The 24,402-nt window shown below is 46.4% G+C and overlaps 2 protein-coding genes across 3 annotated transcripts in view; one reads left to right on the forward strand and one right to left on the reverse strand.

Annotated features, from left to right (window-relative positions):
* Positions 1 to 18,573, reverse strand: part of TOPORS (TOP1 binding arginine/serine rich protein) — a 77,771-nt gene extending 59,198 nt beyond the window's left edge. Inside the window, exon 1 of one of the 2 annotated variants that reach the window (XM_030193736.1) lies at positions 18,510 to 18,573. The gene's annotated coding sequence lies outside the window, so the exon portion shown is untranslated. Of the gene's footprint in view, positions 1 to 17,977; positions 18,090 to 18,509 lie in introns of those variants that run through there. The other variant, XM_030193734.1, reaches the window with a different exon arrangement.
* A 207-nt stretch (positions 18,574 to 18,780) lies between these two features.
* On the forward strand, positions 18,781 to 21,756 carry SMIM27 (small integral membrane protein 27). Its single transcript, XM_030193738.1, has 2 exons — positions 18,781 to 18,869; positions 21,009 to 21,756. The coding sequence occupies exons 1-2, from the start codon at positions 18,825 to 18,827 to the stop codon at positions 21,117 to 21,119; spliced, it is 156 nt and encodes a 51-aa protein (XP_030049598.1). The 5' UTR covers positions 18,781 to 18,824; the 3' UTR covers positions 21,120 to 21,756.
* Positions 21,757 to 24,402: the final 2,646 nt, after the last annotated feature.

Raw genomic sequence — 24,402 nt, forward strand, 5'->3', positions numbered from 1 at the left:
TGCCTGAGTAGTATGTGCCTTCAGGGCCACTGGAGACGCCCACCCTTGTAGCAGATACGCCGCTCCAATGGCTTCCCTAATCCAGCGAGCAATGGAAGCCTTAGAAGCCGCTTCACCTCTTTTCGATCCCGACAAGAGCACAAAGAGATGATCCGAGCGTCGAAACTCGTTAGAGATCTGCAAGCACCAAAACAAGACTCTCCGCACGTCCAGGAAACGTAGCGAGGCAAACTCCCCCGGAAGATAAACTGACTGAGTGACATGGAAAGCCAAAACCACTTTAGGTAGAAACAACGGCACCATCCGGATCGACGCCCCTGCTTCAGAAAACTGCAAAAAAGGATCTCTGGAAGACAAAGTCTGAATTTAAGAAACACTGTCTTAAGTGTTAGATCCTTCTCAGAAACCTTATTCAACGGCTTAAACGGTGGGGCCTGGAGGGCTCGCAGTACCAAATTCAAATGCCACGCCGGGCACAAATGCCTCAGAGGAGGCCAAAGTCGAAGAGCCCCATGTAGGAAACGGACCACATCAGAGTGAGCTGCTAAAGAGGAACCATCCAGTTTGCCCCTAAAACAAGTTAGCGCGGCCACCTGCACTCGAGGGGAATTATATGCCAATCCCTTTTGAAGACCATCCTGAAGGAACTCCAGAATAACCGGAATGTCCGCCCGAAAAGGCAATTCAGCATGCAAAGCACACCACGCCGAGAAAGCTTTCCACACTCTGCGTATGCTGCTGAAGTAGACTGCTTCCATGCCCCCAAAAGAGTGGCAATGACTGATTCTGAAAATCCCTTCTTCCTCCGCTGCTGCCTCTCAATAGCCAGGCCGTAAGACCAAAGTAGAAGGGATTTTCCATCTGAATTGGCCCTTGATGCAGCAGATCGGGAGTCACCGGAAGTCGCAATGGTTGCTCAGAGTGCTCGAACGAGATCCATATACCATGGCCGTTGGGGCCAGTAGAACGACTGGCCCCCGAAGCCGCACTATGCAGCAAAGAACTCTCCCTATCAGAGGCCACAGAGGGAAAACATGCAGAAGCTGTTGTTCCGGCCATGGCTGGAGAACAGCGTCCAATCCTGCGGATCCTGGCTGCCGTTTGCGGATGAAGAACTGGGGAATGGCATTGCAAGCCATGGCCATGAGATCCATTACTGGTCTTCCCCAACGTTGACAGATCAGCCGAAAAGCCGAGTCCGACAGCGTCCATTCCGCTGCATCCAAAAGAGGCCGGCTGAGAAAATCCGCTTGAACATTGTCTTGACCCACAATGTGCGCTGCCGACAGACTCTGAACATGCGCTTCCGCCCATACTAGAAGACGAGACGCTTCCACTGCCAAGGGAAGACTGCGAGTGGCCCCCTGATGATTGATGTAGGCCACCGTCGTTGTGTTGTCCGAGAATACACGAACCACCTGCCCCTGCAGAAGGACCTGAAAACTTCGCAGCGCATTCATGACTGCTCGCAACTCCAGACGATTTATCGGCCAAGTCACTTTGAAAGGGGTCCACGATCCCTGCGCTACTCGATGAAGACAATGGGCTCCCCAGCCCGCAAGGCTGGCATCCGTCACGACTACCACCCAATTGGGAGACGCCAGAGAAACACCCTTCTGCAAATTAGCTGACCAGAGCCACCACACGAGACTGTCCCTGGCCCAGCTCGACCAAGGAAAGCGTCGTTGATAATCCAGCGCCGTCGGCAACCATCTGCTCAAAAGGAAATTCTGAAAAGGCCGCATGTGAGCCCTTGCACATGGAAAGATCTCCAAGGTCGCCGTCATGGAACAGAGGAGCTGAACATAGTCTCACACTCGGGGAGCGCGACAACTCAATAAAGTCCGTACCTGAGAAAGCAATTTGATCCTTCACTCCTCAGGGAGAAACACCTTTCCCTGCTTCGTATCGAATTGCACTCCAAGATACTCCAGATTGAGTAGGAACCAGATGACTCTTGTCCATATTGACCACCCAACCTAAGGATTGCAACACCGCAATCACTCGGTCAGTGACCACTCGACTCTCCTCTGCTGTCGTCGCCCGAATCAGCCAGTTGTTGAGATATGGATGCACTCGAATCCCCTCCTTCCACAGGAATGCCGCCATCACCACCATGACCTTGGAAAAAGTGCGTGGGGCAGTGGAAAGGAAGGGCCCGAAACTGGAAGTGCTGACCCAGCACCGCAAATCTGAAAAATATCGGGGCTGCCAAATGGGAATGTGCAGGTAAGCTTCCCTCAAATCGAGAGCCGTCAAAAACTCGCCTGGTTGAACAGCAGCAATAACTGCCCTTAATGTCTCCATGCGGAAGTGACAAACCCCACAAAAACTGGTTTACTTTTGTGAGATCGAGAATAGGCCGAAAAGCCCCTCCCTTCTTTGGAACCACAAAGAAGATGGAGTACCGACCTGTGCGCCTTTCGAGAGGAGGAACAGGCATGATAGCCCCTATTCTTAGCAGGTCTCACAAACACTGCAGAACCTCTGTCCTCTTGGCCCGCAATACACAGCGGGACTCCAGAAAAAGTCTGTGATGGGAGAGAAGAATTCTAGCTTGTAACCTTCTCACACCACATCGAGGACCCACTGGTCCGAAGTAATTCTGGCCCACTTTGGAAGAAACAGAGAAAGCCGACCACCGATCTGCTCTCCTCCTGAGTGGACCTGCGCCCCATCATTGGGAGGCCCGAGGAGCCCCCTGACGAGAGGGGGTCCAGCCGGACGCTTCTCGTTGCGAAAGGAAGAATGCTGCCCAAAACAAGGACGTTGAAAAGCTGCGTTGGACTGCCCCGGGCGATACCGTCAAGTCCCGCCAAATCAGCACACCCCGCGCTGCAAAGGCCCACCACCGAACGCCGTTTCCTGCATCGGGAACAGTGTTTTACCGCCTGCGCTGCCATCGCCCGTCCCCAAACAGGAACCCAGCAGGACTTACCCCGGACCGGGAAAGCGCGGGAACTGACAGCTGAGCCGAAGAAAAATAATTTCTCCGACCACTTTGAGGCAGGCTCAGACAAGCAGGCAACAGAAAACAGGACTCGGACAGCAGTAACACAAACCTGCTCTCAGCAAAAACACACTTCCCTGTGCTTCTCTGTTTCTCTTTTAAATAAATTCTATGGTTCTTTTTTTTTTTTTTTTAGTGAGGAGGCAGAAACAAATAGGGAAGGAAAGGAACAGCAAAAGCCTGTTCAGAGGGAATCTGAGGTGCAGCAGGGACCCAGCAACTGCTTATGCTGCAAAAGGGGACACCACCAATCCGCCACCCCCCGGCTCAAACTGGCCACCGGCCCAGGAGCACCCTCAGAGGCCTTGGGCCCAGGAGCTGGAGAAAAAAACCGTCCACCACCGGCTGAGATACAGACATACTAACTGAAGAAGGAGCTGGCCATCTGGCATCACTGCCTTTAGTTTGTTTATCTCTATTTCCACCTGCTGGTAGGTGGACTTAACCCACTAGTTCCTGGATTCATCTGCTGCAAGTGACAAGGAAACTGCAGACACCAAGAATGGATATCTTTTCCCAAGATGGTCCGGATGCCCTGGGTATAACGCTTGAAGCCACTGGGAGTCTTCGTAAACATGGATAGGAAGACCTTGCCGGCCAAATCAAATGGCTCAATGGTGCCTGAAAAAGGCAATGGAATAAAAAAGGGTGTTCCTTACTGGAGTCAGGGCCTAAAGGTAGCCCATGTTGAAAAATATAGAAAACTTAAACGTGGGCAAAAGAAACTAATAAAAATAAGGGAAAATTAGGTTCTTACCTTGGTAATTTTCTTTCCTTTAGTCATAGCAGATGAATCCATTACGAATGGGTTGTGTCCACCTACCAGCAGGGGGAGGTAGAGAGCACTGAAAACCATAGTGCCTCTTGGCCAGCTAGCTCCATCTGCCTCTCAGTATATGAAGCTTCCAAAGCAGTGTTACACCGCAAAGTAGAACAACATGAACTTTCCTCACAGCGAACGAACGCCCCAGAACAGGAACAGTAATTCAAAGGAGGGACGAACTCAACCTCCTGTAACAGAACAGAAATCCTGAAGACTGTTTTCCAACTTCTCCCAATGAGGGAACATATCTACAGGAAAAAACTGAACCCAAAACAGCATTAATCAATCAAACAATCAGGGCGGGCTCATGGATTCATCTGCTATGACTAAAGGAAAGAAAATTACCAAGGTAAGAACCTAATTTTCCCTTCCTTGTCATCAAGCAGATGAATCCATTACGAATGGGATGTATCAAAGCAATCCCTAGATAGGGTGGGAACAGGCCACACCACGCGCCAGCACTTGTGCTCCAAAATGCGCATCCCTCCTGGCAGTCACATCCAGCCTGTAATGTCGGGCAAATGAGAGCTTAGACACCCATGTTACTGCACTGCATATCTCTTGAAGAGAGAGTGCTCCAGTTTCAGCCCAAGAAGAGGAAATCGCTCTTGTGGAATGTGCCTTAAAGGCTTCAGGTGGAGGCCGGCCAGACAGCAGATATGCTGAAAAAATAGCTTCTTTGAACCAACGAGCCAGAGTACCTTTAGACGATGGAGAACCTCTGTGAGGACCTAACAACAAAACAAAAAGGTGATTAGAGGTCCTGAAAGCATTTGACATGCGCAGATATTGCAACAGAGCCCTACGCACATCTAGAAGGTGCAACTGCCCAAAAGAATTCCGGAAAGGATTCTAGAAAAGGAGCGGTCAAACGTAGATCCAGGGACAGGCAGAGGTCAATACCAGGCAGTGGTCAATAGCAGGTCCAGGACAGGCAGAGGTCAGTACCAGGCAGCAGACAATAGCAGATCCAAAAGCACTGCAACTAATCAGCGAACTGATGAGAAGTCGAAGCACGGAAGGACTAAGGGCAGAATCTTAAATAGTGAAGAAATTAGGCCCAAACTATCACAGCTGAAATCAAGATGGCTACCCCCCATTGGTGACACCCTACACCCAAATATGGGCTTCCTTCCTGAAGCTGCCCTACTCCAAGATGGCTGCCATAACCTAAGCTGCCCCCTACTAAGATGGCCGCCCAAAACTAGAACAAGCCCAAAACCAAGATGGCTGTCCGATCCTCCGGTGCCCATACTCTGCAGAGACAGGGAACATGACAACGACTCTCTTCTGCAGAGTCCGCTCTGATGAGCCAGTCGTCGAGGTACGGGAAACCCGGATATCCTCTCGCCTGAGAAAAGCAGCTACTACCACCATTACCTTGGAAAAGGTTCGGGGAGCTGTGGCGAGGCCCGAAACTGGAAATGATTTCTCAACACCGCAAACCGGAGGAACCGTTGGTGCGGGGGCCATAAAGGAAATGTGCAAGTAAGCTTCTTTTAGGTCCAGACACGTGAGGAATTCTCCTGGCTGTACCGCCGCAATGACGGAGCGCAGGGTTTCCATGTGAAAATGCAGCACTCTTAGTGACTTGTTAACGTTCTTTAAGTCGAGAATGGGCCGAAAAGACCATCCTTTTCGCGGCACTACAAAATAAATGGAGTAACAACCGCAGCCGTGTTCGGCAGGAAGCACAGGGATCACCGCCCCGAGGTGCAACAAGACTTGTAAGGTCTCCTCTACCGTCGCCCGTTTGACAGCAGTACCGCATCGGGACTCCACAAACATGTCTCTCACCGGGGCACCAAATTCCAATCGGTAACCTCCTCTGATCAGGTCCAAAACCCACTGATCTGAGGTAATCTTGGTCCACACCTTGAGAAAGAGGGAAAGACGTCCTCCTACAGCTGTAAAGGAGGAGTGGACTGGCGTCCCATCATTGTGAAGGATGGCCCTGAACTCCTGGCCTTGAGCCTGCCGCTGCGGAGTGTTTGTCCGAGCGAAAGGAGTTCCTCTGCTGAAAGCGGGCACGTTGAGTAAACCCAGCAGAGCGCCCCGGGCGATACCTTCTAGCTTCACGGAAGCAAGGTCTAGAGGAGGAGGGAACCACTTGACCCTTAGAAGAAGGCCGCGGCCTATCCTCAAGTAACCGCTGGGGTTTAGCATCCCCCAGGTCTTTAACAATCTTCTCCAACTCCTCTCCAAATAACAGAAGGCCAACTTCACCAGCCTTTGCTTAGAGGCCATGTCAGCCACCCAATGCCGTAGCCATAGAAGGCGGCGGGCGGACACCGCTACAGACATCTGTTTAGCCAAAGCTCTGACCAGATCATAGAGGGCGTTAGCTAAAAATGACAAGGCCGACTCCATGGGTGGTGCAACATCAGCAAGGGACTCTGCACCATCCACGGGCTCTTCCACTGCCTGTTGTAACCAAGAGAGGCAGGCTCGAGCAGCATAAGAACTGCAAACAGACGCCCTTAAGGCTAGGTCCGAAATCTCAAAGGACCGTTTTAGCGCTGATTCTAGCCGCCAGTCCTGAATGTCCTTCAGGGCGACCCCTCCCTCTACTGGGAGGGTGGTCTTTTTTGTCACCACCGTGACTAAGGCATCCACTTTAGGCATTCCAAAACGGGCCAAGTGCTCCTCACTCAGAGGGTAAATATGCCCCATCACCCTGGCCACTTTCAAGGGCCCCTCGGGGTCAGCCCATTGAGCAGAAATAAGCTCTTGGATGGAGTCATGCAAAGGAAAGGCACGTGCAGGCTTCGTAGTACTCGCCATCCTCGGATTACCAGAGGAGGCCTCACCTTGAACAGGGTCATCAATAGAGAGGGCCTGTAAGGCATCAGAGGTAAGTGCTGGCAGCTCATTGCGGTGGAAAATCCGAACCGCAGTGGGATCATCCAGATCCAGTGGCAAACCAGCACCTTCCTCTGGCTCTTCAGACCACAAAGGCCTGCCAGATCCCTCAGACTCCCCACAGCCCGACCACGGGGGGGGGGGGGGGGGGGGGGGGGGGGGGGGGGGGGGGGGGGAAGGGGGCGCGCCACTCTACGACGGGGAATTTACCCCTCTATGCGTAGTGTACATCCAACGCTCAGGGGCATCCACGCCTGGCATTAGCCCCGGGCCATCATCAGTCGGAGGAGGATCAGGTAGCAACGCAGTGTCAGACACCTACGGCAGAGCTCTTTTCAGCATGAAGGCTTTATGTAAAATTAGTACAAACTCAGGGGAGAAAAACTCACCCTGACCTCCCATCTCCAAATTAGGAGCCACGGGGAACGGAGCTCCTCTGGTAGCCTCGGCCCCCCTCTGCTCTCAGAGTCCTCCGCAACCAAGGGGGTCGAGCCAGGTGGCACTTTCAAGATGGCGCCCGCTGCCAGCTCCATTGAGCGGGAAGAATCATCGCTCGCCATGCTCGTACTGGCTGTACCATCTAAACAGCACGTTTTACAGAGCCCCGCTGCTGTTCTACGCTTGCCACAACAGGAACAGCGCTTAACTCCCTCAGCAGCCATTGCCGAAAAACGGCGGAATAAAATTCAAAATGGTGGCTTCGCGCCAAAATCACCCCGATCGGAACGCCGTCCGCGGGCCCTCCCCGGAGGAGCTGAGTACCGCTCTTACCTCAAAGGACCGAGTCCACGAGCTCCGGTCACGCTGCACAGTTAGGAAAAGCCTCAGAAATAGCAGCGCTGAAAAGCGTGTTTTTTTTTTTGTTTTTTTTTTTAACGCTGTGAGGAAAGTTGGAGGCAAACAGCTACAGAGGCACTCCGGAGGCAGAAGAGGGTGGGAAAGGCAGGGAAAGGGCGAACCTATATGACTGCATCCACACAGGGGGAAGGGTAAGGCAGGGAAAGGGCGAACCTATGTGCCTTTAAAGTGGGCTCCACTTAGCCACAACACCCCTGCTACAACTGGCAAAAGCACAAGTGCCACCCCAGGCAGAATCTTCAAGGAGCTGAACAAGCTGCGTCCAACCCTGCTGGGAGACAGAGTAATACTGAGAGGCAGATGGAGCTAGCCGTCCTAGAGGCACTATGGTTTTCAGTGTTCTCTATCTCCCCCTGCTGGTAGGTGGACACAACCCATTCGTAATGGATTCATCTGCTGCTGATGACAAGGAAAGGCACAGTATCACCCTACTTTGCTCCTTTTGCCCTGTTACATGCCAAAAAAAAAAGAAACAAAACAAACAACCCTCATCACTATGATGTTTGGCAGAGAAAGGTTATTTACTTGATCTGAAAAGTATGGGCACAAAACACACACACACACAGCAAAAAAAAAAAAAACAACAAAAACCACACTTTCTTGGTAGGTCTTTGTGCAAATGCAAGAAAAATACTTTAAGCAAGTATCATCATCATCATTTTAATTACTTATCTTGCCTAACCAAGAAACCATAAAATCCTTCCAGGTAATATGCTCAGCTTTCTAGTTTGAAGAAAAAAGTAAGCAGATTTTGCTGGATACAACCACTACTGTCTCAAGTCCAAACTTAAAGCCCACCTCTTTACCACTGCTTTTGACTCCTAACCTCTACTCTATCCAGCAGACAGCCAAGACCTGTCGCTTCTTCCTCTTTAACATCAGCAAAATTCGCCCTTTCCTCTCTGAGCACACCACCCAAACTCTCATCCACGCTCTCATTACCTCTCGCCTTGACTACTGCAACCTACTCCTCATTGGTCTCCCACTTAACCATCTATCCCCCCTTCAATCTGTTCAGAACTCTGCTGCACATCTTATATTCCGCCTGAACCGATATAATCATATCACTCCTCTCCTCGGGTCACTTCACTGGCTTCCGATCAGATACCGCATACAGTTCAAGCTTCTCCTTCTTACCTACAAATGCACTCAGTCTGCAGCCCCTCACTACCTCTCTACCCTCATCTCCCCTTACGTTCCCGCCCGAAACCTCCGCTCACAGGACAAATCCCTCCTCTCAGTACCCTTCTCCACCACCGCCAACTCCAGGCTCCGCCCATTCTGCCTCACCTCACCCTATGCTTGGAATAAACTTCCTGAGCCCTTACGCCAAGCCTCCTCCCTACCCATCTTCAAATCCTTACTCAAAGCCCACCTCTTCAATGTTGCTTTCGGCACCTAACCTTTATACCTTTCAGGAAATCTAGACTGCCCCATTTTGACGACCCCTACTCGACTGACTGTACATTTCTCCTTTAGATTGTAAGCTCTCTGAGCAGGGACTGTCCTTCTATGTTAAAATGTACAGCGCTGTGTAACCCTAGTAGCGCTTTACAAATGTTAAATAGTAGTAGTAGTAGTAGTACTCACTTGCCCTGTCCTTTATCCTCACCTATTTATTCCCTTACCTTTAATTGTTCTGTCTGTTTACTTGTCTTTCTAGATTGTAAGCTCTCTGAGCAGGGGCTGTCTTTTTTATGTTTGGTGTACAGCGCTGCGTATGTCTTGTAGTGCTATAGAAATGAAAATAAAGGCTAAAGAGTTGGCGTTCCTGAAATACAGAAAGACTGAAGAAGAGGAATACTGGGAGGAATACCGGATGAAACTGAAAGAAGCCAAGAGAGAGATACGTCTGGCCAAAGCGCAAGCGGAAGAACAAATGGCTAGGGGGTAAGGAGGGGTAACAAAATTTTCTTCAGGTATATTAGTGAAAGGAGGAAGACTAAAAAGGGAATTGTGAAAGATGCTGAGAACCACTATATAGATAATGATGAAGAAAAAGCAAATTTGCTAAATAGATACTTTTGTTCTGTTTTCACAGAAGAAAATCCTGGAGAAGGACCACAATGGACTGGCAAAAGTACATGTGAGAATGGAGTGGATATAGAACCATTCACGGAAGAGAGTGTGTATGAACAACTTAAAAATCTAAAGGTGGACAAAGCAGTGGGACCGGATGGGATCCACCCCAGGATATTGAGGGAGCTCAGAGAGGTTCTGGCGGGTCCTCTTAAAGATTTGTTTATTAAATCCTTGGAGACGGGAGAGGTTCCGTGGGATTGGAGACGGGAGAGGTGGTCCCTTTTCACAAAAGTGGTGATAGGGAAGAAGCTGGAAACTACATGCCGGTAAGCCTCACTTCAATTATTGGAAAAGTAACGGAAGCGATGCTGAAGGAAAGGATAGTGAATTTCCTGGAAGCAAATAAGTTGCAAGATCCGAGACAACATGGTTTTACCAAAGGGAAATCGAGCCAAACGAGTCTAATTGAATTCTTTGACTGGGTGACCGGAGAATTAAATCATGGACGTGCTATGGACGTAATCTACTTAGATTTCAGCAAAGCTTTTGACATGGTTCCCCACAGGATGCGCTTGAATAAACTAGACGGGCTGAAGATAGGACCCGAAGTGGAGAACTGGATTAGGAACTGGTTGACGGGCAGACGCCAGAGGGTGGTGGTAAATGGAGTTCGCTCGGAGGAGAGAAAGGTGAGTAGTGGAGTGCCTCAGGGATCGGTGCTGGGGCCGATTCTATTCAATATATTTGTGAGTGATATTGCCGAAGGCTTACAAGGTAAAGTTTACCTTTTTGCGGATGACACCAAGATTTGCAACAGAGAAAAACTCGCCCTGGGCACCCGGTTCCAGTCCGGGGCTAGTAGCTCTTTGGCCAGCCTCAATTCGAGGGTCCCCTCCAGTCTCCAGACCCTCCCCCTCAGCGGGGGTCGCGCCATTTGGTGCTTTCAAAATGGCGCCCACTGCCAGCTCCACCATGCTCGGGCCGGTTCTTACGCCTGAACAGCACGTTTTACAGAGCCCCGCTGCTGATCTGCGCTTGCCACACTTGGAACAACGCTTAACACTCTCTGCAGCCATCGTCGAAAAACGGCAGAAAATTCAAAATGGTGGCTTCGCGCCAAAAACGTCCCGATCGCAGGCCCTCCCCAGAGGAGTCAGAAAACACTCTTACCTCACTGGACCGAGTATACAAGCTCCGGTCACGCTGTAGAAACTGAAGAAAACCTCTTGCTTTTTTTATTTTTTTTTTTTAACGCTGTGAGGAAAGTAGAGAAAACAGCAAAAGAGGCAATCAAATCAACTCCGGAGGTACAGAACAGTGGGAAAGGCAGGGAAAGGCGAACCAATGTGCCTGCATCCACCAAGTATAGAGTGGGAAAGAGCAGGGAAAAGTGAAACTAATGTGCTCACATCCACTGGGGGGATGGGTAAGGCAGGGAAAGGGCTAACCTATGTGCCTTTAAAGTGAAGCTGCTATAGCCTCTAACACCCCGGCTAATAACTGGCAAGCCAGGAGCCACCCCCAGGCAGATTTTTTAAGGAGCTTGATCAAGCTGCAACCACCCTGCTTGGGGAGATAGAGAATACTGAAGAGGCGCTAGCTGACCATATGGCTCTGTGAAATTTGAGTGCTATCTCCCCCTGCTGGTTGATGGTCACAACCCATACGGCTTCATCTGCTTGATGACAAGGAAAAAATAATTTCTTTCCTTTGGGCTCAGCCAGGCTTTGAGCAAGAGGTCCAACAAATCATCCTTTTCTCCCTGCCCCACCTTCCACAGAGAGAGTTAGCAGATTACTCCACTTTACTCACAAGCTAGGCCAGACCTGGTTTTGCTTCATTACACATATGGAACTAATTCTCATTTTGCCTAGGAACAGGGAGTATCGCTTCCTGTGTACAGTAGGAGAACCACCAGAACTTGCTAAGTCAATCCTAGAATGATTCAGTCTTCAGGTCATCCTACCTAGGAGGCCAACTGTGCTGCACCCAGAGAATATCAAATCTAACTGTAAGATTGGCCACATGTTCCTGGAAAGGGCAGAGATTCTTTACCAGGAATTTTTCACTGGAACCACTGCACAGATGTAACTCATGGAAGATTAAATCACTGAGCTTTACAAGGGAAAAAATAAACAAAAAAAACCCATATTATCCAATACTCACTCAAAGCAATTTAATCAGCCAGGACAGGCTCCTGCCCAGTTAAATCACTTGTGACCACCTAAGTGGTGATATTCAGCTACATTTAAGCTGACAGTCCTGCTGGATAATCAACAGACAGTGCAGGGGTGGTTCATAGGCACAGCTGGGACTTAACTGGCTAACCACCATATTCAGACTGCTAACTGGTTAAGCGGCAGAAGTTAGGCCAGCAAAAAAAAAAAAAAGGCTATCCTAACTTTAGCTGCAAAGCTAACCAGGCACCTGACAATTTTGGCTTGCGCCTGGTTAACTTCAGGGTTGCAACATGTGCCTTCCTGGTGCCCCTCTGTCCCAACCACCACCACGATGCCAATCCCCCTCTCTTCCACCTCCGACGGCAAGAAGGGTCGACAAATTTCCAACCCCCTCCCACCCTTGTGTGTGACACCCGCCCCCCCCCCCCCTCAGGCCCACTGTGAACAGTCCTAGGATCCTACTAGACCACCAAGACTGTACAAAGTAGGCCTGAGGTGCCTCAGGGGAGCATAAATGTCTTATGCGGGTTCCAGCTAAAAATTGGCCGGGAACTATGTAAGTTTCAGTGGCAAGAACAACTCTTATTAGTCTTAGATATTCAATGCCAGTGCCCGGAACATCTGGAGCTAATTCTGCCTACGGTGGTCAGGGTTTCAAAAACGTTGACTGCTGTGAGCTTAATACTGACTGGATACCTTTTAACGGATGTTAAAAGTTTTGCAACTGCAAAAGCTTTGACTTGCACAAAGGACACAGCTTATCACTCCAGCAGCCACACATTTGTCTGGTACTGCCCCTGCTTTTTCAGCTGGTTGAGACTGGGGCCACTACAGTTTCAGCAGCACGGTCAGATCATAATAATCTTAGGTCAGTTGCACAAATTCTCCATCAAAGTCAGTTCCGAGTATTCCAGAGCTTTCCAACCTTTAACATTAGCAAGAGGATGTTTCTATGGACTACTCTGAGAGCCAAAGAGCTGGAAAACAGCTTGGGATGTAAGCTGATGTCTTAGGTAGAGACAGAGCTGTAATTACAGGAAAGAAGGGCCAGAACATATATCCCAGTGCATTCTGGTGTCTGTAGTTCCTGCCTCTTCCATTAGCAGCAGTGTTGCAATTACAAGAATACAGCAGGGGAGGAATGTTCAATCTTCCCCCCCCCCCCCCACACACACACACAAAAAAGCCAAGACTGGCTTAACAGCTCCTGCTAGATACTAGGTCATTTCACAGCTCTGAATGCTCCAATGGTGGTCTCCCAGTTTGGAACATAATCTGGCCCTTTGCAAGTTGTGAAACCGACCCAAAAGGTCATAATGGTGGTCTGAGGGGCTGCTTTGTGATCTCCTGCCCCCCCTCCCACCCCACTTTGTTGAAGTACTTACCTTTAAGCATGGCATAATAGAAGCTGTGTAGACTGGAGTTAGCAGTGACTCACTGGCATTTCATGCTTGCTTTGCAGCTTACCTGAAGAGCAGGGCCTTCTTTTATTTGCCCTTCACTACTGTTGCTGCCTGCTAGCCTGTCCCTGTGCTGTGTGGCAAACTAGAGGTCCATTCCTAGCCAGTCACTGATTATTCTACTTTGCCATGCACCAGCTGTATTCCCCACTGGTATGGTGGCTGCGTGGAAAGATTTTCCAGGGATGAGTCATCGTCCAGCAATAGGTTGATACTGGGGCAGAGAGGGCAGCTTGGAGGCACTGCTAAAGAGGATACACAGCTGTGTCACTGGTTGGATGCTAGATTGCTTGTCTAGAAGCTTAGTGGTCAGAGGAGAGGCTGCCTCCAGAGTAAGTACAGTGCCTGGTTCCTATCTTATTTCAAGGCTGAGGTAGTTGGCTGGAGGATCACAGTTACAAGAGACAGGACTGTGCCACTGGACATAGTAGTTCTTGTTTAGTGCTGCATCGCACAAACCAGTGCCTGCCACGTGCCGTCCCTAAAACTTTGCAGCTGTAGGCGATTTCCTAGCTCACATACTGAGAACTGGCTCTACCCATGACCTTCTGGCTATGGAAATATCGGCCAGCATTATTAGGTGGCATAATTGGGGGTTTCCATGAGATCAGGGCTACATACCAATTACCTGAGGACCTTTTCTAGTGCATGCAACATAATACATTTTATGGGACCCAAATATATAAAGTATACATTAGGGAAAGACAAGTCTAAATGTGAAATACTTTGGCACATAAAGCTCTTTATATATAGGTAATCCTTATATTTCAGCAACCTTTATTGCAGTAGGTGTCTACTCGAACCTTGTGATCCCTCACTGATAGTTCGGGTCTAATGGCCCCTTGTTGTGCCACTGTTGAATCAACTAGACATTCTAAATTCTATCTAGCACCTATATTATGGAATGATTTACCCATAAACCTTTGAGCCACACAGTCATTCATTACATTTAAAGTTGATTTAAATATGTACTTTTTTCAACATGCCTTTGGTGTTCAGCAGTTGGCCTAGGATTTGGATAGATGTCCAGAGAGCTTTTCTTTTAAAGACTATGAATGATTGTCTTATTTTTAATGGTATTCCCTTTCTATTATTTTTAATTTTATACTGTAAAATTACTGTGACCTGTTCATCAGATAGAACGGTATAGCAAGTTTTAAAATAAACAGAGAACAGAGTCAGAAAGTGAATCATTTTAACAAAGGACTTCTCAACAAATCTGGCACATGTAGACGACTCCCAAGTCAATGTAGATATACTGTAGTTAAATATCCTCTAAGGCAGGAACTTTGTGAGAATGTGTGTAAAAAAAAAAAAAAAGAAAAAAATCATGATTACCAGCTTTTCATGCTTACCTAAACTGTGCACAAGTAACAAGAGAAGGTAGCACTGAGATATTTCCCATTTTGTATGTAGTTATAACACTGATTAAAAGACAAGCATGATATAGATCATTACTAAAATAGGGTAAAGGAGTCCAGTCAGTGGTCTATATTGCAGACATTATACCAGCCTGATACACAATACAGAATTAAAAAAAAAAAACCCATTGATGCTACTAAATGTGAGGACTATATGCTCTGAAAAATTACAATTGAGAGCAAAACTTCCTCAAATCATTTTCTAATATATAAACTTCATTTCATTGTAATATCATTTCCCTACTAACACTATAAACTGACCAGTATTTGTGCCTGAAACCAATTACTACAGATTCTACTCTCATGGAATCTAGCTTCTGCATGCCACAAGTTTGATTAAAATGCTGCATCTTCTTCATCATACCCAAAAGAGCCTGGAAATTCTTTAGAATCACTCAAATAGTATCCAAGCCAGAATATATATAATAATTTAAATAATGAAAGCCATATTTTATCTCCAAGCAAAATAGCCTCCACACACATGGATCTTGGCGAATGAAAAAAGAAACTAAAAGCCACAGTGTTTTTACAATGGCTGACTTTGTGACACATTTGGAGTGACAGTTGATGTTATATCTCCACAGAGGCTAATTCCTAAGGAGCTTATCATCCCAAATTTATAGACTTAAATGCTTTTGATACAAAACTTTTGTAGGAATTTGTTTGGGAGCACTCTTTACCATATATAAACTACAATGCAAGATCATAACTGCATTACTTGCAAACAGCAGAAATTTTTAAAAAAAGGAAGGCAAAGAGTAGCTCCCTCCACCTCAGACTACCTTACAATCCCTTGTGTTCTAGTGGTGTAGTCAGGGCAGAAGTGATCCCCAGTTGCTCTTGCCCATGTCAGCTCTACTTTCAAAATGGCTGCCGTGAACACTTGCAGCAGTCTCATAAGATCCTTGCCCGACTACACTCCTAGACTGCCAAGGATCTTGTAAACTAGGCCTGAGGGGGGCAACTACAAGTGGGCAGGGGGCAAGGAGAGAGGGAGAAAGGGAGGAGACAAACGGGACAAAACACAAATTTTTGGCTTCCACCAAAAACACAAAATCAGTTTTCACCAAAGCCCAAACCACAGTCACAGCCTTTTAGCCGAAACCAAAACTGGCCAGAAAACAGATTTTGGGCCAGTTTCGGTCACTCTCTATGTAGCTGTATGAGATTGATATTAAAATTTTTCAACAAATGGGGAGGGAAAACTGTGAGAAAACGTTTTCCCTCTTATCTCCTTAGCTCTAAAATTGGCTACTAACACTGGAAAGATAATTCTAACGTCTATTTCTTAATGGTGGAATACTGTATTATTGTTTAGGAAATATGAAGACAGTAGTAAAAAAAAAAAAAAAAAGGCCCGTTTCTCAAAAAAAAATGAAACAGGCGCTAGCAAGGCTATCTTGTAATGGCGATTGCGTTTTTAAGGCTCTTGTCAAAGTGATTTCTCCTCTCTCCCCTGCCCTCCCCTCCAAGTCCAGCGATTCTGACCTCCCCTTCATGTGAAGGGATTCTCCTCTGACCTGCCATCCCCTCAGTGTCCTGCGATTCTGGCCTCCCCTCCATTTCCAGCAATCCTCCTCTGCCCTGCCATCCTCTCCGTGTGCCGCGATTCTGGCCTCCCCTCCATGTCCAGCAATTCTCCTCTGCCCTGCCCTCCCTTCCATGTCCAGAGATTCTCTCCTCTCCTCCCATCCATGTCGCACGATTGTCCTGTGCCCTGCCTCCCATCCGTGTCGCGCGATTCTCCCCTCCCCTCCATGTCAAGCGATTCTCCTCTGCCCTCCCATCCGTGTCCCGCGATTCTCTCCTCTCATCCATCGATTCTCCTCTACCCTGCCCTCGATGTCCCGCGATTGTCCTGTGCCCTGCCCTGCCCTCCCATCCATGTCCTGTGATTCTGCCCTCCCCAGCCCTCCCATCCAGCGTTCCCTGCAGGCAGGTTGGGCTCACGTACCCTCCCCTCTAGCGTTCCGTTGCCTTCACTTGCTTGCGTTCCTAACATCCTGACATCAGCTCGCCTCCAGCGTTCCCTTCCCTCACTGTTCCATCCTCCTCTGATGTCATTTCGTCTTTATGCGAGGGCGGGACAGTGAGAGGGAAGGGAATGCTGGAGGCTTGCTGACATCAGGATGTTACGAACCCAGCCAGCCATAGAATGTTGAGGTATAAATTATATAGTAGGTTTCTCTGAAGTTCATTTCTTCAATTTGTAAATGTAAGCTTAAATGGCTTAAATTTGATCATTATTTATCTAAACACTCAGCCATCTCCAGTGTACCCTAAGAATATTTCCTCTCATTTATCTTGTTTAATGCTTCATGTTTGAAGTGTTTTGTTCCTCGTTGTAGGCATACATAACACGTTAATAACGAATACAAATCGGATCTATATGATTTTGAACTATTATATTGTATAACAATAAAGAAGATTTTTTTTTAAAAATTATTTTCAACGAAACGCCTTACAGAGTTTCTGGCCTGGATGCTGTTCAGCCATTTCAGATCTAAGCGTAAGGTAATTAAAAATATTAAAATGTTTCTCCCCTCCCTACCTTCACCGCAAATAGACAGATTCTCCACACATCGTTCATGTGGCACAACAAGCAACAAATACCTATTGATGAAAAAGATCCCCCTGTGGTTGTCCACCCCTTGCCGAAATGATGTCCTTCGGAACCCCCCTCAGTGCGGCTGCAGCTTCAGTTCTGGTACCAGCAGGGCCCGAGTTCTCTCCTACCCTACTAAAGATCAGGAAGCTGCTGCTGCTGCTACAGCTACCCGGGGAGAAGAGAAAACTGAAGACCCTAACTCTCCCGCGGGGAGCTATCATGCACCAGCCTCCCACAAGGCACTTTCTTCCTGGTTTCCCAGCGCCACCCTCCTGCCGACAGCAAGCACAAGGGGCACGTAATAAGCGCACGACCTCATCGTAACTACTACCCCACGCAAATATACACAGTAGCTCGGGTCAGAAGTTTGTAAATAGCGGTGTGGTGAGGGTCATTCCTATCTCTTGATTGACAGGCTACGGAACCACCACTATATATGTATCACAGAAAACAGAAACACAACGTTGACTGACACAAGTAATTAGATTATATTTAATTCCCCCTCCCCCCCCAAAACACCACCACCACCTCTTCGTTCCCCAAACACGCCCCGCCGCCATCTATTCAGGCTACTCGAGGCCCAAGCGAGCGCACCGGGGAAGAAAGTGACAATCCAGATGTGGTGGGACTGGCCCTTTGTGACGTCACAGAGCCAAAGCAGCAGCACCACTTCCAGAACCCCCCAGAGACAATAACGGGGAAAAAAGGCGTCCGCCGCCGAAGCATTTCTTACCGCCTCACTTTGGCTCCCAGGCGTTCTTCTACCACCTTCTTACAAGACTCCCCTCCTTCATTCCCGAGTCGGTAATCCCGGTCACAACCCCGCGTCAGCTACTGATCCAGCCAGGCACACGCGCAGCCTGCCGGGAAAGGGGAAGCAAACAACAATGTCCCCGCCCTTACTCCTGTCCGTCACACAACCCGGCGACCGGCTCCTGTAATAATTCACAGGCACAGCCGCACATACAAGTTGGTTAATATGAGAGGAGGACGAGTTTGCGACTGCAGTGCTCCCAACGTGGGAGGACAACACTTCCGCTGGCTGAGGAAAAGACAAAACGGAGAGTCACTTATTGCGCTATAACATTTGTAGAAGCCTTGCCTAAAAGCACCGCGTCTGGAAGAAGAAAATGTCAAAATGAAAGGACTGCTCAACAATTCGTCCCGTTTTCTTTTTAAGATTTCTTCTGAGCTTTTTATATTCATCCGTTCTAAACTTTTTTTTTTTTCATTTTAAGATAGTTCAAACTTCCTCACCCACATACTTTTCAAAGTTAAATAAATGAAAACAGCCAGCTACAGATGCCTGACAAGATCATCATCTCGAAAATCTTTCAAACAGATACCGAGCAATAAAGCAAAAGGTGACTGAGTTCTGAACGAGGTCTGAATAGAAGCCCCAAGATGGCGCTGTAGGAGCGACTTTTCCTGCTCCCCTCTAGCCCCGTGCTTTTTTGCCCGCAGATATACTCTATGCTCTGTTGCTATAGAGAAAATGCAATCAGAGGAATAGGCACAGGTAGAACCGTTTTACTGTACTCTCGAAAGAAGACCCAGAAGAAATCTAACCAGGATTCGGTATGCTGGACGTCAGTAAACGCGCATTAGAGTGGCTCTACTCTCTGGTGGGTGCTCGTCGCCCTGTTTCCTGCAGAAGTCTACAGAAGTTTGTGGTTTCGCTATGCAGATTTAAGAAAGCCCAGGTTAGAGCAGCGGGCTAGAACCAAGGCAGTCAGGATTCAAACTTTAAAGATAGTAAAGCCCTCTGGGAACAGCTAGGGAAAAACCTGCTGAACATCAATGTAGTGGATTCGAGGAGGGGGGGGGGGGGGCGGAAAGCGCCGTCTAAATCCCCAAACCTTTTCCCTTGTTTGCAGATCTGTTATTATTTATTATTTTTAATCAAAGAAAGTCTTTTTAACGAGGGAGGTTTTCTATAACTATTTATTTTGTTTTATTTTGAGAAGGGCGTAGTTGATGATTTTAATTTGTTTCTTCTTGCCTACGTGAAGGCCCATGCTGATATTTCAAGACAGGGCTCTTTCCCAAAGAAAGAAACCTTTCTTCCTAGTTAGAGATTCTTTTTAATTTGTTTTTGTATTATAATTATTAGTAGATAATTTCTTTTGGGTTTAACACCCCCAATTATTTTGAAAAGTTGGCTCCTATGAATAGGTGGAGCATGGGAAAGGTATGAGCATGGCTGCCACTTATGCATGTAACTTACAGAATACTGTAAGTTATATGTGCCCTTGCTGCATTCAGCAGCCACAGTTACCTCAGGTATATGGCTGGTGTAACTGTAGTCACCTAAATGTTCTCTCCGGTCATCTCAACAATTTCACTTTGTAATCTCTTCATTCCAGTTCATTAGGCCAGACACTATTTGGGCCAAAAGTTTTAGTGTAGTGGCCCCCACTTTGTGGAATTCATTGCTATTACACCTAAGGCTAGAAAAAGTCCCATTCCACTTTTAAATCAGAGCTAAAATCTTTCTTATTCAGAGCTGTTTTTCTCACAAATTAATTTTGATTTACAACTCTGCCTTTCAGTTTTAGGCTCCTTTGTCTCACCCCTGATTGGTGGGGCATCAGTCAATCAATCACTAGCAGTATGTTTTAGTGAATGTATTTGTATTTTGTGACATTCCTTTATTTTATTCTGCTACTTCCTTATTATTTGTAGTTCCTTTTTTTTTTTTAATAATTACATTTTATTGTAAACTGCTCATATGGTAAACTTGAATACTGGGTTATGCTAGTATTCTTTAATGGAATCTGGGCACCCATGTTCCATTTATCTTGCTACTCAGCATTGGGGTGCCTCGAAGGAAGTGCCCAGTTTTAGAATTGCCCCCTTAACTCCGGCTTCTATATATGGTGCCTAGAATTGCACACCAAAATTTGTGTGCACACCCAAGGTACACATGCAAATTGAGTAACAAGCCAGTTAATTGGGTGCTAACAGCCAATTATTGATGTTAATTGGCACTCATTAAAATTTGTATGCGCATCTTGCTGTGTGCTATTCTATAATGCATGGTGCCTAACTCTTCTAGTGTGTAACTCAAAAGGGGGCGTCCCAAAAAGTTGCACATGGAATCGTGCCTAACTTGAGCACCAGCATTTCTTCAGGTGTAAGTCTGGCTCATAAAATTAGGAACAGGAATCAGTTCTAAGTACATTTCTATAAAGGGCGCACATCCTTTATAGATTTAAGCTTAGTGTCAATTTTTTTCCAGTGTCGCATTTTGAGTTCATGATTTTAGACAGGTCATCTTTACAGGTATTTGAGTCTTATTTTTCTGTGTTGAGTATTTATCTCTTAAGATCAGATTCTTCCTAAAAGAAAATTATCTTGATGGACTTTCCAAGTTTAGAAGGACTTCTCTCATATAAAAGCAAATCCAGTTCACCTGTTTAACCAGGTAAACATGCTGGCCTGGCTGGAAATTAAGCCTTAGACCAGGGGGTTCTCAACCAAGTCCTCGGGGCACACCTTGCCTGTCAGGTTTTCAGGATACCCATAATGAATATGCATGAGATAAATTTGTATGCCCTTCATCCATGGTATTCATATCTATCTTTTGCTTATTCAGTGTGGGTATCCTGAAAACTTGACTGGCTAGGTGTGTTCCAAGGACTGGGTTTAGAACCCCTGCCTTAGACTGAAGCTTACCTGCAGAAGAGTCTCTGAAGTCAGATTTCCATTTTAAGAGGAAAATAAAATCACTAACTTTTTTTGTTTTATATATCTCTTAACAGATACTTCTTGCTATTGTGGTACTGTCCTGGGGATATGTCATTTATGCAACAAGATTAGCAGCTTTGTGGCAACTGCAGAAGAAATTCCCAAGTCGCCTGCTAGAGTCTTAATGAAAAAGGAACAAAAACAGAAACAACTTTCCTAGATATACAGTGCCAATATAACCACATATGTGCGAGAGTGGTTTCTTTCTTTTTTTTTTTTTTTACTTTGGCCTGGCTACTTATGAATATTTTATTTTAAGTTCTGATGCTGATATCAGCTCCCAGAAGCCATACACTAGAAGCCTCACTGACAGCTTGCCATTTTTCTGTAGACCATGGCATGTGTGTTCTCGTACCCTGTTGTTGAGGTGGGACCAATTCCAATTTGATAAGACTTCTGAATTTGTACAAGGCAAATTCCAGAGATTTAAAAGAAACCCCCAACCTAAAGCAGACAATGGACACTGAACAAGACTCCTACGCTGGTTAGCTAATTAAAACTTTATCTGCATACTTAGTACAGTACTAAAAGATCAACAAGATGTCTTGTTTTACTGGAAGAAATTAAAGAAAGAAAGTGTTTTGGGGTATTATTTGGTTGTGCAAGAAATGGATAATTATAAAAGTGACGGTTGAAGTGGACATGAAAAATAACCAGTTGAATTTGTGTCCTGTATTTGTCTCAAATGCCATTTTAAACTATTGTTTGGTTTATTTATATATATATATGAATTCTTTGTGGTATTAAAAGATTTATAAGATACCTGTTATCTCTGCATTGTATGTATTCTATTCTTGGCACAGAGGAATAATCTTTTGTTGGCCGAACATTTAAGTGTAATTAATGAGCTGAAAAGTGCACAAATAGTTAAACACAGTAGCACACTTTTTCTTCCACCACTGGCAGACTCAAGCTCATTTATGTAAGGGACTCGGTGGAGAGAGGAGTGGTGAAGTGTGGCTCAATAGCATAACATAAAGCAGAACTCAACAAATCCTAGGCTCAAGGTCACCATTAGCCTTACAATTGAATCTTGGCATCGGATTTCATGCCTCTCAGCTTACCACTACTGCTGCAGAGAAAGAAGTTCTATATCTAACTTGCTTCTTCCACATGGTGCGTAAACTTCCAGTGTAAGACTTCAGACCGCTAGGCTTGCAGTGGAGTTTGTGCACCACCCTTTTTCTCCTTCAGTGGTCACTGACACCCTCCCACCCCGCAAAGATGTAAATGAAACAGTACATACCAACCTCTATGACAACTATTACAGCAGCAAGCAAATTCCTGGAATAGTGTAGTGGTGGGTGCAGTGCACTGTTGAGAAGGTGACCCAGGCCCATAATCCAACTATTACACTTGTGGTGGAAAGTGTCAGACCCCCCCCCCCCCCCCCCAAAAAAAAAAAAAAACCTACTGTACCTACATCTAGGTGATACCTGCAGCCATAAGGGCTATTGTAGTGGTGTATAGTCAGGTACAGTAGTTTTTTTTGTGGGTTTTGAAGGGCTCACCACACAATATAAGAGGGTAATGGTGAGGTGTGTACCTAAGACCTTTTATGTGAAATCCACTTCAGTGCCCCCTAGAATGTCCCACTGCTTTGCTGGAATGTTTGTGTGGCCAGTCTACTAAGAAAGCTAGATCCTCCTATGTCCCAATGGATTGATTTGTGTTTTCTTCACTTGGACTTTAAAAATGATCCAAAGAGATAGGCGTACTAAGCACAACATCATCTAGGAAATAGTAATTTTCAAAGAAAAAAGATAAGGTGTTTTTCTGATTTGAAAATGGTCATTTTCACTACTTGATTTTTGGACGTTTTGAGCAAAACGTCCAAAGTCAGATTTAGACGTCATATCGAAAATGCCCCATTCAACTGAAATAACATCCTGATCACCAGTTTGGCTTTTGAGTCCATCATGATAGTGAATCTTTTATTAATCTCTTCTTTGGATGTCATCAAAACTGGTTTTGATAAGGGGACTTCTTTCCTTTTAGTCATGCTTGATATGTCCGCCACTTTTGTTAATCATTTGATTTTAAACATCTTGAGTCTTTAGCTATAAGTGGTACTGTGCTTTCTTAGTTTTCATATTATCAAGCAACTAGAATATCTATTGGATAGATATTTCTGTAAAGTAAATGGTAAACAACATTCATCTTTTTAAACCATCTCCTGGTATGCCTTAGGGCTCTTGCCCTTTCATTGATGCTATTCAATTTGTTCATGCTTCCTTTCTGTAAATTGTTGAGCTGTCTGGGGTTGCAATACAAACTTTATGCAGATGATATCCAATTTTGTTTTAATATTAAGAATACAATAAAGGAAAGCTTTGACTATTTACATTTATGCCTGAGATGGATTGGATCTTGGACGAAAGTGAAACTTAACATGAGTAAAACCCACGTGTTATTATTACCTAGTTATCCTTTACCAGATTTTTGCATTTAACTTACCATGATGCTCTATAAGTTACATGCATATCTGCTAGAGCTGCCCATGTGAAATCCCTTTTTCATAGACACACAGCTTCTGTACACAGTTGTGTGTTACGGGTGCTCTAAGTTCAAATGTCTTTTGCGTATGCGCTACCTGTACGCACAGACTGTGGTAGACATGAGTGCACATCTCATTTAAATCCCATGGTAATGATGATATCTATTAAATGCAGATAAAGAGAAGTGAGCAGAAGGCTGAACACAAGGTTTTCTAACAATGGGGCTTTAACGCCAGATTTGGAGAGAAATAAATAGCTTGCGTCCAATGTGAGAGTTTCATGAATTCTTCTCTTCAGTGCAAGCATACTGGACCTGCAGCTTTTTTTTTTTTGAATGGGATAGGTTAAAAAAAACTCAACAGAAAACAAGGGATCAAGGAGCTGAAGCAAGCAGTAAGTGCTAGACAGCTGACATTAATCCTATATAATAGTTCTCACCTGCAATGTTCTAATCTTGCTGCCTGTGTCTGTGGCTCCTTCGGAGTTGCTGAGCTAGGCTCCGTAGTGAGGCTGACGTCACCGTTGCAATTATGCTGTGAACTTCAGAACCCGCGAAAAAAGAAAAAAAAATCCATGCCTCACAGCTGATTCATGTCCAGCGACCCTCCTCTCTCCCCTGCCCCCCCTACAGCCACCCATGTCCAATGACCCTCTGCTGCCCCCCTGCAGCCACCCATGTCCAGCGACCCTCCTCTCCCCCTTCCCCCCCTGCAGCCACCCATGTCCCAACAACCCTGCTCTCTCACCTGCCTCCCCTCCAGCCACCCAGGTTGTGTAGCGAATTCTTCGGGGCAGGCAGGAAAGATCCCCGGTCCTGCCTGCCCGTTGCTGGCGCTGCCCCTCCCCCGCTGCCGGATCGCTGTTCAAAATGGCCACTGACACTTACAAGGGCGGCCTCCAAGACTACAGC

Source organism: Microcaecilia unicolor, chromosome 2, assembly GCF_901765095.1.
Source record: "Microcaecilia unicolor chromosome 2, aMicUni1.1, whole genome shotgun sequence".
NCBI lineage: Eukaryota > Metazoa > Chordata > Amphibia > Gymnophiona > Siphonopidae > Microcaecilia > Microcaecilia unicolor.